Source organism: Astyanax mexicanus, chromosome 1, assembly GCF_023375975.1.
Source record: "Astyanax mexicanus isolate ESR-SI-001 chromosome 1, AstMex3_surface, whole genome shotgun sequence".
Classification (NCBI taxonomy): Eukaryota; Metazoa; Chordata; class Actinopteri; order Characiformes; family Acestrorhamphidae; genus Astyanax; species Astyanax mexicanus.
Window position 1 is genome coordinate 13,304,786 of NC_064408.1, and position 15,830 is coordinate 13,320,615.

The window sequence follows — 15,830 nt, forward strand, 5'->3', positions numbered from 1 at the left end:
TTTGCCAACAAAGGGGTGCCAAATTTTGCAGATTGCCTACACATTGGGTGAACTTAGTGTTTTTGTGAAGTTTTATTAATTGGATTTTTTTTTTTTTTTTTTTTTGCCTGAGATCCAGTTTATATACCCCTCCCCAAACAATACATTGCTTACTAAAATGGTCATGAGATTGAGGAACCTCAAGTGCTATTTCTTTCTAGAGCAGGTGTTTTGATCTATGCTGTGAAGGACTGGTATGGTGGCTGCGTATATTTTACACAAATTAATTGTTTAAAGCATTCAACTGACTAACCAACGAGTAAAATTTCAGTTTGTTTTAATAATTAAAAAAAAACAGACTAGAAAGTTGGACACCCCTGAACTAGGCTAGCTCTTCTACCGCATTTGATTAGACTTGTGACCCTTAAACTTTTGGGGCAGTTTCAGATGGATTTCACTATTGCAGCATTCATTCCTGTTTAAGTCTCATGTTTTGGCCAGGAAACTACTGTATTTTACCCTTTTCATTCATCCTCTTGTATTAGCATTTTCCTGTAACTTTCCAGTACGATATTAAAGAAAAAAAAACACGTGTGTGTCTCCAAACTGCAATGTCACTAACCTGGTGAGAACTGCCACCCAGGATTCTGCAAGTGGCTATTCTTGTAAGGTTGGTGCAAACAGTATCAACAACTGTGGAACAAAAAAACAGAGATGGATGCAAGGAGAGAGAGGGCATTCCTGCTAAAAAAAAAAAAAAAAGTGTGTATATATCAAATATACTCCTGACTGTAAAAAATATACCATTGATCACAACAAAACATTAAAATAGAAATGCAAAACTTGACGGCGTGCAGCACAGATGGAGTACATTTTTTTTAATGGATGGAAAATGTAGCCTCTACCTGCCTAGTATTATTAAGTTGACACTGTTTATTGCCTCAGGTTCTGTCCCAAATTGTTTGCTAACCTGCTAGATATCTTCTATATCTTCTGGAGTCTGCGCTGAGTGTGTGTTGTGGTTTTGGACAGAGCCAGCGGATGCTGCTGCTGGTGGTGGCAGGCAGTAACTGCGTCTGCGCAGTGGAGGCGGGATTAGAGCCACAGCGAGGCTGGCGGGAGACTCGCCCCGACGTCCTGACGGGCGTGAACCTCCTCCAGCGCAGGCAGTGTTCTTTAAAAACACCCGCCGGCTGAAGGAGAGGCGGTGGAAGGCGATTACTCACTTCGGGAGAGAGCCTGCCTGCTTCCTTTCGGCTGCGGGGGGCGGGCGCAGCGGTGGACGCCGGTGTTGAGCTTCTGAGCGCGGTTAGCTGGGAGCCAGCAGCCGCGGAGGGGCGGGATGGCGCGGGACTACGATTACCTCTTCAAGCTGCTCATCATCGGCGACAGCGGTAAGGAAAGGCCGGGGATGCGCTACGGGAAATGGGCCTTCATATTTTTGCTTTGAAAAAATATATATTTTTTAGTCTGGTTCTTTGTTGCATTTCGCTAACTTTGTGCTGGACGAGAAAGTTATAGTTCATATAATTTCATCAAGCAATGTTTGTTGATGTTGACCTGTTTTAAGCTGTTTTAACCTGTCTGGAAAGCTAACCGCTAACAGGGCGCTGCTGGGTCGTTCTAGCGGACGTTGAGTCGCCCTGACCCGGGGAGCAGCTGCAGCTATCAGCGGTCTTTGTTTATATAGTTATGGGAATAAAAATTACGGTCTTAAAGGGTAAAAAGGTTATATTGATATCACAGCATAATTGAGAAAACATTTTCGTGTTTTATATTCTATGTTATAGTACATAAAGCTAAAGAAACTAGAAATTATCCAGTTTCCAGTGAATGAACTTTATTTACAAAAAAGACAGAATGTCAGCTTATTTATAAATGATATTATTAAATATAATATGTCCTATTTAGCTTAGATGACCTTTCTTCTGATATGTCTTTAGTGGAAAATCTATTTAGCTAACATGTATGGGTGAATATTATCTCTTTTAAAGTTTAAGTGCATTTTTTGGCTTTAAAAATGATTTGAAATATATGTTAGAATTATAGGTACTTCCGTTCTTTGAGAATAAGAACAAAAAAATCATTTTCTAAAAAAAATGGGTGCAGATTCTTAAATATTTAGCCCGTCTATTAATGTTCTAATTTAGCTTTTTTAAAATGTATTTAATTTTAGGATTAATATTATTTACCATCTTATTATATTTAGTTTTTGGATATGTTGCATGTCCCAAAACGATGTTATTGTAGTTAATGGCAATATAAAAACAGGGTTTGGTCTTTGATGGTAAATTTAACTAACATTTATAGGTGAATAATATAGTTACAGTTCTTCACATCTGTAGGTTTATTGGCATTGTTCCTTATTTTGCTTTCTTTAAGAATTACATAAAATATGTTAGTATTATACTACGTGCTTTCAAATAAATTTGATTAAAAAAATCATTATGTAAACTGTTTCCAGATTCTTAGATATTTAGCCTGTGTAATAATACTCTAACTTCTTTATGGGATGACCTACTTTTATTAGATTCTAGATTCATGTGTTATCAGACAGGAAATGTCATCCATTACAGCAGCACACAATTGAGAAAATGGCAATGACCTGAGCATTTTAATACAGAGAAATAAAAATAAAATAGGAGACAAAAAATAACAAAACCTCATCTTTTGTACCCTATATTGGAAGAAGTATAGTAATCAATGTTTCTCGTGTCATGGGATTACGGTTGTATTTTGTCCAATGGAAGTTTAAGAATGGTGCACTGATGTTGGTTCTCCTGCATTAAATAGGAATGTGATTTTTGTGTCATCTGCACTGTCTACTGTGGGTAGTAATGTCTTCTATGACACTTTTCTAGTAAACCTGCAACACTGTGCACTGTGGAATGTTAAATACCCACACAACTTTGGAAATTGAATGTTAAATCTGTCTGACATTCACCATCATGCCTCTCTCTGACTCTTGATTGTTCACAATGATTTGCCATGAGCATGCTGGCCATTGAGTTAGAACAACCTGACTTATACACAGAATACACCTCACAACCTACACAGGTGATTGCATTCCCGAGTCAACCCATGCGTTCTCGAGTCTTCCCCTTTTTTTGGGAATAATAAACAGTATTATTGTAATTTAAAGATGGTTTTATATCACTGATATAGTGATAATACAATAGCATAAGAATGCATTTTCTCAAATTTTGTAGAGCAGTGTATTTTAGATTGTTAATAATATTTAGGCATCGAAATCCTAATTAAATAAAGCCAATGTTTTTTTTTATCAAGGTCAGCAAAACGTATAGAAGTTTTTGTCTATATCTGTCCATAACTTTTCATTTGATTTACATAGTGCATTAAGGATCCCATGTTTTTTGGCATGTCATACTGTTTTGTTCATAGTTCATCCTCTCTTATTTCCACAGGTGTAGGGAAAAGCAGTCTACTCCTGAGGTTTGCAGACAACACATTTTCAGGTAGGACATTCCCTTGTCTCTTTTGCTTTTCCAACTAAAAACTTAACAAATAGTAGAAATGAATAAAAGGGGAACTCACAGTGTAGCCACAGCCTAGTTTACAAACAGTTACTTGGAAGGGTGAATTAAGTGCATCCTGCTTCACTGCTCAAACAAGGACATGCATATTTGAGTCTTGAGATGATCCAGATTGCTTTCATGTGTAGTCATCATAGCTGGTCTGACAAGTGGCAAACCATATCTATGATCTCAAAGTTGTAACAGGATTTGCTCTGACAAGTGTGTGTATTTCAGGTAGCTATATCACCACCATCGGTGTGGACTTCAAGATCAGGACAGTGGAGATAAACGGAGAGAAGGTGAAGCTTCAGATTTGGGACACGGCGGGACAGGAAAGATTCCGTACCATCACTTCAACGTGAGTTCTTCACTTAGTTCCAAAACAAAACTAAGCAGGTTGTTTCTGAGCTGTCTTGTTTCCTTTTTGTTAAAATTAAGTATCAGTCAGTTTATTGCCCTTTGCACAGCTGTACAACAGAATGCAACTTCTGCATTTAACCCAGCTGTGACAGTGAAGACTCTGAAACACACAAATTAATGATTAAGGCAGTGGTAAAACCCAACCCAGAGCAAAAGGCTGCTGCCTCTGTGAGCCATTGAGCATTTGGGATTTGGGATGTTCTGTGGTTAAGGGCACCTTAGCTATGAATGAGGGTTCTTGGGATTGAACCAGTGACCTCTTATGACCTTCCCAAACTCACTTCTTTAACCTTTAGGCCACCAAAAACATTGGAGATGCATGTATGGTTTAGGAGCATTAGGCCACTGGTTTGATCCTCTAGACTGGCAGGAAGTTCAAGGCAAGGCGTAGGTTTGTGCAAAGCACCTATTCCAAGATGTTCTTAGGGTATGCTGAGGTGGCTGCCCACTACTCTGGGTATGTGTTCTCTAAACACAGAGGTTGAATTCTGTTGTGCTGGTTGGCAATGGCTATAAATTATCTTTTCTAATTCTTTCTAAAGACACTGTGCATTGCGCCACCCACTCTTGTTAATGCAGTCAGTCCAAAAGCGTACACTCTGGCACAGGTGTGAATGTCTGATGCCTTGATGAAGAGGATGTGTTTGAGGCAGTGCTACAGTGCAATTATATGGTGCTTTTTCATTGCTCTACTTGTTTTTGGGAACTGGGACTTGTGACCTGGTCTGTTTTCCCCATTACAACTTCTTGTAACACTGATCGCGTATGCCACGAAAACCTTACACTAGCATATGTGAATATGTGAATTGACCATGAAGTTTTACCTCAGGGGGTGACTTGGGGAGTGCCCACACTTGTATATGTTATGAGCTGTTATCTTGTGAGTGAGGTTGAACACTGGCCTGAATGCTCATGGCAAGGTGTGCTGGTATTTAGTAAGGAAATGTGTAATCTGTTGTGTTCCGGTACTTTTGTAGACTCAGGCCAAGGACATTGTAAACTGTGTGAGTAATCCAATTACCCCTCTCTCATTGTGCTTCTGTCCTTAGTACTTTATTTAGTGCTGTAAATTAACGATTAATCAAAAATGAACATTTGGAATCAAATATATATTAAATATTGACTAATCATTGCAGTCCTACCACAGTGTCACGTAGGTACTTGGAATATGTCATAGAAGGCATTACCTTTCACAGTAGACTGTGTATTGGGTGGTAATGATTCTGACTGATGATGTCTGGTTAGAATTTTCAATGCAAGTGAACAAACAGACGACTCACATCCACATTCAATGCAATAGGACCCACACGTATTCCACAGGACATGGCAAAAGGGACACTATACTAATTCCTGGTCTTTGCTTAGTTTTAAATAGATTATTTATCATTCAGCATATTAAAATAATATGCTGGGTTCTAGAGAAGTTTGAATTGAGCAAATATTTTTTTGCATGTTTGAGCACTTGAGCAGACTTATTTGCAGCCTGTATTTCACTTATTAATTTCAGTTCTTCTCTTAGCTCTTGCTCTGTTTTCACCTCTTACCATAATTTTGTGCATGAACACCAACTCATCAAGAAAATGGAGGGAACTGCAGTTCAAAGCTGTCTCACTTCCTTTTTCAGACAGCGTAAAACCGCTGCCTTCCTTTTAGTCTGCTCTATAAATGTAGTTTCAAAACACTAAGAGTGGTTTTAAGGCTTGAGCTGTAGTTCGCAAATAAGATTTTAATGGTTTAACTGATTGGATTACCTCCACACTATAAATTCTGATTTGTATGATTTTTTTGCATTCTTTTTTGTGCTTGAAACGTTACAAAGGAAATTGTCTAGACATGACGAAAGATCACTGATTTCACATGTTGATTTTATAGCACATTTTTGTTGCGCTACAGTGAAGTTTCAGTTTCATGTGAATGCCATCCAGTACTTTTGGGATGAGGGGGGTGGTAACCCGAAATTCTGACATCACTACCACTCTTTACTGAATGGAATCAAATTCTCAAAGCAATGAATCAAAATCTAGTGTAGATAGTGTAGCTTGTATTTTAGTGCAAGACAAACAGAAACTGCCTTCACCTCGTGATGCGTGTGTGGTGCATCCATTGTGAAACCAGCATTGTGGAAGGTTTCTGGGATGTCATGCCCACTGTGTTTAACCTCAAGCACAGCTGCAGAACCGCCAGGTCGGATTTTCACAGCGTTCCGATTGAAAGTGTCATCAGCCTGTCAGGCCTTTTTTCCATATCCGACAGATATACTTGTAGAGAATTTATACAATGAATTTTAATGTCTGTCTGTCTATCTATCTATGCAATGTTCTCTGTTTGCCTCTATCTAATTCTAAAAATTCTATAGAAAGCTATTGACAATGTATAGCTACCTTTTATTTCTCTCTGTTTGTCTGTGTGTCTGTCTGGCTATGTAAGTACATCTATCTATCTTTTTAACAAATGTATTTATCAACATTGTCTATCAACACACATTGTCTGTCTATCTATCAACTATCTTTGTCTGTCTATTGACAAGCTTTGTCTGTCCATCTTTTGACAAACTGTCTTTCAACAACATTTGTCTATCTATAAACAAACTTTGTCTCTATCTAGTGACAAACTGTCTATCTATCGACAAATTTCTTTCTATATATTGACAAACTGTCTATCTATCAGCAAACTGTCTATCGACAAACTTTGTCCGCCTCTCTGTTGACTACTTTCTGTCTGCCTTAGTGTCTGTATGCCTGTCTGTCTATGAACTTTGTCTGTCTACGAACTTTGTGTATCTAGCGACAAACGTTGTCTATCTGCCCATGTGCCTGTCTGTGTGTCGACTACTTTCTAGCTGCCTAAGTGTCTGTCTGTCTGTCTATCTGTCTATCTATGAACTTTGTGTATCTAGTCACGAACTTTGTCTCTTTCGACTACTTTCTATCTGGCTATGTGTCTGTCCCTATCTATCTGTCTGTCTCTTTGTCTGTCTGTCTAAACAACATTAATGGAAAATATAGAGATATTCAAGCAGCCTGTAAAGAACTCAATCAAATGCGACAATATATAATCTGTTTTATTTTCAGATTTAGTTTCAGTTTGAGTTTAAGAAGTTTATGGGAAATTGAGAACTGACAATCATATCTGTCATTAAAGAACTGTTTACTGAGTCAGATTTTAAACCTTTTAATATCAGTATCGGTGTTTACCACAACACTTCATATCTGTCGGCCCCTGTACTCACACTCCCACCCACACCCAGAGTTTTAGAGTGGCCTGACTGAGATGAACAGAAACCAGTTGTTGTTGCTGATGAAGAGCGCTGGTATGCCGGAGTGCAGTGGCGTGGTCTCTTATTAGAGTAAGTAGATTTTGGCTGTCCGGCACCGTTATACAGCCTTCTGTCTCAACAGCAGCAATAGAGAAATGCCAGCCTCGAGCAAGGCTGCTGACAGGGCCCAAAAATAATGGCGTTTGTGTGTGCGGTAACGTGTTCAATTCCCCGTCAGATTCCTCTCGTTGCTGCGTGACTGATCAGTTGTGTGAATGTAGTTTCAAATGCATTCTCTCTGGGTTTTCACAATGTAAACTGAGTGATTACTGTAGTGTCTGTGGAGCAGAAAATAGTTGCGTTCTACAGGCTTTAATACCTTTCGTTTAGGTGACCACATCCTGTGTGTGGTAGCTGATACAGGAAGTGATGCAGCCAAAGGTCACCACACCTGCTCTTCCACACCTCCTAGGCTGACTCGATATCTTGGTAAATTGCCCCTATATGTTTAGGTCCAGTATTCTTTTAGTCTACTGGGTCTTCCTATATTCTCTTTCCCGTTTGTCAGGTAAAGATGTTTGCCCCCAGCCAACGTTTGGCACATTAAGCAGCTCCAGAGCATCACATTCTATTGGCATTGCTTTTTTGTAAATTGCCTAAAGATAAATTGACATTTTGAACCGTTTCTCTGCAGGTACTACAGAGGCACACACGGGGTGATAGTGGTTTATGACGTCACGAGTGCAGAGTCATTTGTAAATGTCAAGCGGTGGCTTCATGAAATCAACCAGAACTGTGACGACGTTTGTCGAATATTAGGTAAGTCTTTTCATTTTATAAACGATTGATTTAATGAATCGTTCTTCTTGAGTGTAACGGCTGAAGACTAATACCCGCTTGTTCTTTTATAATGACACAGTGGGCAATAAGAATGACGACCCCGGCTCGAAGGTCGTGGAGACCAACGACGCGCAGAAGTTTGCTGAGCAGATGGACATCAGGCTGTTCGAAACTAGTGCCAAGGAAAACATTAATGTGGAGGATGTAAGTGAGCAGGGAAACTGCACAGCTTGAGTTTTAGCTAAAGCTGTGTGATGAATTTAGTCATTACAGTGCAGTGATAACAAGCTATATCTGTGGATAGATTGGACTGATGGTTGCGCTCACAAGTAAGACACAAAAACAAAAACAAAACAAAAACTGTTAATTTTGTAGGCTAGATCATGTGAAATTAATATTTCCATATTTGAGAGATATAAAATCAGTAGTGTCCTCCTCTCTCTTTACTAAGGAAGATGTTTATTTTCATGCCAGTTAAAAACTACAAAAGACATACGTAGAGTTGTCTTTTTGTTTTTAAACCAGGTGAGCAAAAAGTGACAATGAAAAGTGGAAGATGTTGTGGGTGTGAAACACCCACATGATTTTGGTTTCATGGCTAAAGCAGCAAACAAATACTCCAGCTACCAATTAACATTCACATCTACACCCCATTGTCAGAAGGCAACACAGTTCAAACCGCTGCAATGTTCCACTGTAAAAAAAGTTCTACATTTAACCTGTTCACTGACATGCAAAACACTTGTGCTGGGTCTCAGAAATTCTCAGAAAAAACTTACTGAAATTCATTTTAATAGTAAAAAAAATAAATTGATCTTGTAGCATTTCTGTTGAGAGAGACTGTACATTAAGACATTCTGATACAATGTTAAAAACAGCTGCCAGATTAAAATTTTACGTTTTACGAAATGCATGTGATGACAGTGGTGATATACAGGCAAACATAACTGCTGCATGCTGTGAATAATATTTATGCCTTTTAAGCCATCTCTAGTGCTGTGGAGTAGTTCCACAAATAATAGCTATTTTATTAGGCAGCTAATCTGCAAGTTGCTATTTTCGATTAGATGATGAGTCACAATTATTTTTGTGCTTCCTTTTCGTGTGACTTCTGATCTAATGCGAGTTTTACTGCATCTTGACAGCTAAACATAAAAAACTGGCCCCAGGCTGATATCGCAGGACATTTTGATAGTTTGACCTACCTATATTAAACAAAAAATTACAAACTATATTATAGTGGACATTTACGAATGCAAATGTTATTTTTATGGGATTCTAAGAAACTTAAATATATCTTCCATTGTGATGTAAATATAGCCAGGATATTTATAGATTTATAAATATTTTGTATCTTAAGTCTGTATATCTATTGACATCTTTCTATCGATCTATCTGAACATTAATGGAAAATTAAAATATATTCTGATACTTAAATATATGTTCCAATGTGATGTAAATATTGCCAGGAAATATAGATTTATAAATATTAATATACATTTTTACAGGCAACGACTAGTTGTTGCAGCTCTTCTGTGTATTAGTGGTGAGAATAGAACAAAGGATCCTGAATCTGGACATCCCTACCAATAACACTAGTTCCTTAAAAATGAAATAGAATGATTGATATTGTGCTTGTAGGAGTGATTCGTGTAAATATGTTGTTTTTTGCTGCTAATTCTTTCAAAAATGAACGAGATGTTAAGTGGTTTACGTAAAGTAAATGGTTAAAGGTTTTGGGACTTCATTCATTGTTTGTTCTGAAGTCAAGGATATTAAAAAGGGTTTAAACTAGAACCTGACACATTGTTGTGTGGATTTGGTTGCATTCAGCAGCAAGAGTTGCTGATATTGGCTGCTGTACCTCTCTGAAGGAACTAGAGCTGTAACACAAGTAGTGTGTGCACTTGCACATCTGTATCAGCAATGGGTGCCACCTGAAGTAGATTAATTCATTCATTAGAAGGGTGCATTAGTTGCATTTTTGAGTCAACTACCTTCTTAAATGTGAGGGATTTGAGTCAGATTTTATAAGTTATGCAGAAACAGGGCAGGGGTTGCAGCCAGTCAGTAAGAAAGTTAAGGGTTGCAGTGGAGATAAATGGAGGTTAGAGGTTTAACAACATTTTCGCAGCCTCTTGACCAATGTGAGGACTTGAGAGAGAAAAGCTGATACAAGCAGTTGTGGAATTTCTGACATTTTACTTTACAAGTGTCAAGTGCTGATGGCATGTTTTGCTGAGCATCTTCAGATGTTTCACATTTTTCAGATTCCTTTTTAGGATGAGTGTTGATTTAAGTGTATTTTTAGTAAATGTCGATTGTAGTTTCCCTTTCTGTTTCTAATCTGGTCTACTGTGTGTTTCTTTTCTTTAATCCCAGATGTTCAACTGCATAACGGAGCTGGTCCTAAAGGCGAGGAAAGAGTCTGTGGCCAAGCAGCAGCAGCAACAACAGAGTGAAGTGGTGAAACTCAGCAAGAACAGCAAACGCAAGAAGAAATGCTGCTAACAGACTGAATGCACACACACACACACACACACACACACACTTTTACACTCTCCGGGAGCCAACTGAACTGACAAGAGCCAGAAAACATGAAAACACAGCCTCCCAGGAGGGACAAGCCAAATACAAGTTATAGATAAAAGATGTATCTATATATAAATTTACTGATGAAATTCACGACCAGTCATTTTGGACTTGGGAAATCTTAAAGGACTTGTACAGATTTTAGTAGGAATGGGTTCAAGTGGCACCCATGCCCCTTTCTTAAGGGGTGAAGAAAAGACCACTGCCATACAGAACTTTTAAAGAAATTGCTTGAATTATCTGTTTTGCTTGCTATAACTATTTTTTAACTCCATCGGCGTGTCTGGACTACACACGTGAAGCCAAATCTTCTCATGTGTTATTTTTATTTTCTGTCATATGCTTAATTCTAAAATCTGTGATGTCACAACTTGGTGCCAACTAACAGAAATGAGAACGTACAGTAAAGGAACATTTTTGCATTAATTAAAACAATTAAAGGTTAAAGGACTTACTGTGGCTAACCGATTCTCTTCCCCTGCCCAGTTTGTTTAATGGGACTTATGCACTCTCAGAAATATGAATGGCCAAGGGATGTGGATCACACCAACTGAGGGTTTACACTCTAGAAGGAGACTTTATTGAAGGAGCTATGATCACCTTCATGCACCGAGGAAGCCATAGTCACTGCTCGTACTCTGAACCGAGATCGACTGTGGGAGCCACACAGATTTGGAACAACAGAGTTTGCTCTTTTTTCTGAGGTCATTGGCCAAGAGAGATACTGTCAATGCTTGCCCTCTTCACCAAGGCCAACTGTAGGAACTGTGATCACTGCACATGCTCTACAAAAAGAGTGATCAATGGAGCCGTCGCCCCTCGCACTATGCACTGAGTCTGACCTAGGGAGCCACAATCACCACTTGAACTGTGGCCCAAGATCAACTGGTTCATCTAACTTGACCGTGGGAGACATAATCACCCAATGCTATCACTCTCTCATGCTCTCAAACCATTGCAGCTGTCACAGCTCTTTTGGTCAACCTTGGTTGATAAAGTATGAGCAGGTGATGGTGACTCCCTTGTACAGCAAAGGCACCAAGGGTGCTATGATCAACATATGTGGTTTGCACATATGAGTTTGACTGTGGTTGCTGTGGTTGACCCAAAGAAGCTCACTCTTCACAAAGGCTAAACAAGGGAGTTGCCATCACCTGCATGAGTTGTGAACCATAGCCACCCCCCCCCCCCCCCACCTCCTGCAAGGAAGTGCCCTGCACAGAGGCTAACCAAGGGAGTATCCATCACCTCCTTGCTCTCTGCAAGGAGGCTGACCATGGGAGCTATGATCACCACTTGCGTTCTTCAATGAGGCGGATCAAAGGAGCTGTAGTCATTCCTACAGTCACCTGAGGCTAACTAAGGGAGCTGCCATCATATGCTTGCTCTCATCAAGGATGCTCACCTAAAGAGCTGCAATCATCGCTCATACTCTACACAGAGGCTTACCAAGAGAGCCACGATCACAGCTTTCTCTCTCTTTCTCTCTCCACTGAGGCTAAGTTTGGGAACTGAGATCTACACTTGTGCTCTCCACTGAGGGTAAACCAGCTTGTGCCCTGCAAGAAGGCTGACAGAAAAAGCTGCAATCACAGCTCCTTCTCTGCTAAGAGGAAGATCCAAGAGAGCATTGATCACCACTTCCTGTCTCTACTGAGGCAGACTATGGTAGCTAAGATCCCCACTCGTTATCTCCATAGAGGCCAACCAAGGGAAGCTGCGACCAGTTGCTCATGCTCTGCATGGAGGCTGACCAAGAGAGACCATGATCATCCACTCTTACTCTGCATAAAGGCTGACCAAGGAAGCTTCGAACACTGCTTGCCCTCTCCATGAAGGCAGACAAGGGAGCTGCAGATCACTGTTCTTGCTAAAGGAGCCAACTGAAGGAGCTGAAATTGCCAAGTTCTCCACCAAGTCAGGCCAAGTGAGCCCCAACTGCACATGTTCGACACAAATTGGGCAGGCGGAACAAATCAGGTGTCAACGTTGACGTCAGGAATTCCCTCTAGAAACATCAAACTTTTTCTCTTGAGCATCTGGTAACATTCTCTTCTAACGGACAGCTGAATGACGTCACAGACAGAAGGCTTGGTCACTGATGGGACTGAGTGCTTGCTCTGTTGCCAACCTCTCAGAAACAAGTATTTTGCCCTTGTTCAGTTGTTCTTTTATTTGTTTGTTCTTCTGTTTATTTTTGTAAATTTGTATTTTTTACTAACAAAACTATACCACTGTAAACAATGCAACACCACAATGAGTAGCTTTTTTAGAATCTGGTGCCACAGATTGGACCTTTCAGCTCTTGCAGTGCTGGATGAATTTGCTGGACCTCAGTAACGCAGTGCCGTGACTGAGCTTGTGTTTGGGAAAAGGAAGCAGATATAAAGGTCTCAGTGCTAGGGTGGCTGTGTATCTGTGCCAATATTGGACTAATACTGGTTTTATTGGATGGAAAAAAGTGTCAGACATCCAAGAATGTGACCTTTTTTGACCTGTGTGTCTCACACTTATAACAAATCATCTCAGTAATACACACGCACACCCACATACACACACACAGACACAGATGGACAGAGTACAGGCAGTAAGAGTGAAGCAAATGATCATATAAGACGCATGTTGAAATGCAGTTCTGAGTAAAAGTCAGACACCGCTCTTCATTTATTTCATTTCCAGTCAAAGCAAATGTTACATAAGTTGCAAGTTATGTAAACCAGAAAATATTGTCCTAAAATTAGAATGGCATTTAATTGAATATTTTACTTATGATTAATGAACAATTAATTAATACAATTAGAATTACATTACACAACCACTAATATGTTTTTAAGGGGAACAAACAAGAACACACTTTGTGAAAAAGTACTGAGAGAATAAAAAAATATTAACAATAGTAATCAATATGAGGAAGATTGTATGTTCTGAATTTGATTGGATTGAATTTTAATCACTCTTAACAATTTAAGCTTTATTATAGCTTCTATTCTCCTCAAGATCTGCATGAGATTTTGATATTTTTGACATCTCCAAAATTCAGTTCTAAAAGTTTGTACATTTTTTGATTTTTGCTTTTTACCACCAGAATCCTCCCAAACACGTTAAATGATGTTGAGGTCTGGATTTTGGGGTTGTCAGTCTATTGATTTATGTATAGCAGCAGCAGCAGCATGTTTTTTGCATTTACTCTTTTTTCCCAGTACGATCTTCTTGTTCTTGTATCCACATCCTTTCAGTTTTTGGAGTGTAATTTGAATTTATTTTCAAGGATTTAAGGAGATATTATTGTCATTCACATCACATGTGTACATGAGGTTGAACGAAATTCTAATCTCACGGTTTAGATCCACCAAAAAGAGCAATTATTATCTAATATAAGTTAAATATTCTCTCTGAAAAGGGATGTTTATCTGATCAGGGCAGATTTGGTGCTTTGGTACCGGATCTTGCGTTACTGTTATGGCTCCCTTAGTTTATTAAATTACAGTTCAACTAACCTCCCATATTTTTTATGCAGTTGGATTATTATGTTGTGTCTAACCTTCTCAGAAACATCTGCTAAAAATGTTAAAAATGAACTTAATGGCTGGAAATGAAATAAATGTAGGAGGTGTGTTTCAGTTGCGTACTAATTACTAATAATTACTCGTTTTTCCTTTTTTTTAATATTTTATATAGTTGAGTATACTCAAATATCCTTGATACATTTTCCGAACTGGTCTGTTAATAATAGTGCAAGTGCCGTGACGTGACAAATATCAGCATAGCAACATTGCATCACTTCCTGTTGGTACATACTGGGTTAGTACATTAATATGCATGTACTAAGCTGCCAAATCCACACTATTAAGCCTAGTATATAATGTATCTTATAATGTACTTAATTAGTGTGTTGTATGCAATTGGGACACAGCCAGGGTCTCTGACTTTTGCACTCTACACACATGCAGGCTGTACACATTCCAATACACACTCCTTCAGCAGTCAAATCTAGTGGGCAGCTACTCATTTGCACATTACATCTGAGTGACTTAACCATGCTTAAAAGACAAAGGAAGCACAGATCTTTCAGTAGCTGGACCGATTTTGTGTTCATTAGTCGGTGGCACAGGACAGGTCCATTAAACGATCACAAACAAACAGCTTTTAAACCCAGGACATGAACACAAGCCTAGAACTAACCTGCCTGTGTGCATATCAGTATCCCAGTCTATGTGATGCACTTACATATAAGAATGAACACATATACAAACACGCATGTCTGTATGTAGACACTGATATATGTGTGTGTGTTTATATATGTGTAAATGTGTTGATCTGGTGTACACTGGAAAAAGAATGCAAGTTAAAATAATACCACTCATTGTTTGCCCCATCATAAATCTAATCGATGAAAATAAAACTTATCTTATTTTGACAAAATTGCATGTGTGAATTCTGTTTTTTCTCTAAATGACAAATGGCAAACACTGGGAGGCGCTGTTGACTTGACAGGCAATAATGTCTTTTTAGAAATTATTTAGATTTTTGTAAGAATATGATGAAATGTAGTTTAATAATGGGTAAATAGGTTAAACATAGAGGTTGATGATTATACTTGTTTTGAGAAAGTGCTTTTAATAATGTTGTGTAAAAAAAAAAAAGGTTTCATAAGCAAAAGTGTGGGTGTCCCTTTTCAAGTTACAGTTTTTGTTGAGTTTATGGGTGTTTTAAGTAAAAAGATTATTTCAGGCAACAGGCTTAAATATGAACATTTATCTGCACATTTTAGATTTTTTTTCTGAAATGAACACAATGAAAAAATATAATAATGTATTTAAGTTCAATTTATTTAGTTTAAATTATGTGTCAGATTAAACTTGATATTTAACTAGAGGTGCCCACCTTTTTAACTTTTGCATGTTCCACAAAAAATCAACATATGATTAAAGGTAATACCTACATAATATAAAACTACAGCTCTGAAAACCATTAAGAGACCACTAGTTTCTGAATCAGTTTCTCTGATTTTGCTTTTTATAGATAATGTTTGAATAAAATGAACATTGTTGTTTTATTCTGTAAACCATGGACAACATTTCTCCCAAATTCCAAATAAAAATATTGTCATTTAGAGCATTTATTTGTAGAAAATGAGAAATGGCTAAAATAACAAAATAGATTTAGAGCTTTCAAATAATGCAAAGAAAACAAGTTTATATTCATAA

General features: G+C 38.4%; 1 protein-coding gene across 1 annotated transcript; it reads left to right on the plus strand.

Annotated features, from left to right (window-relative positions):
* Positions 1-1,073: 1,073 nt before the first annotated feature.
* Positions 1,074-15,045, plus strand: rab35a (RAB35, member RAS oncogene family a). Its single transcript, XM_007255809.4, has 6 exons — positions 1,074-1,373; positions 3,405-3,455; positions 3,750-3,873; positions 7,886-8,010; positions 8,111-8,235; positions 10,414-15,045. The coding sequence occupies exons 1-6, from the start codon at positions 1,322-1,324 to the stop codon at positions 10,540-10,542; spliced, it is 606 nt and encodes a 201-aa protein (XP_007255871.1). The 5' UTR covers positions 1,074-1,321; the 3' UTR covers positions 10,543-15,045.
* The last annotated feature ends 785 nt before the right edge of the window (positions 15,046-15,830 follow it).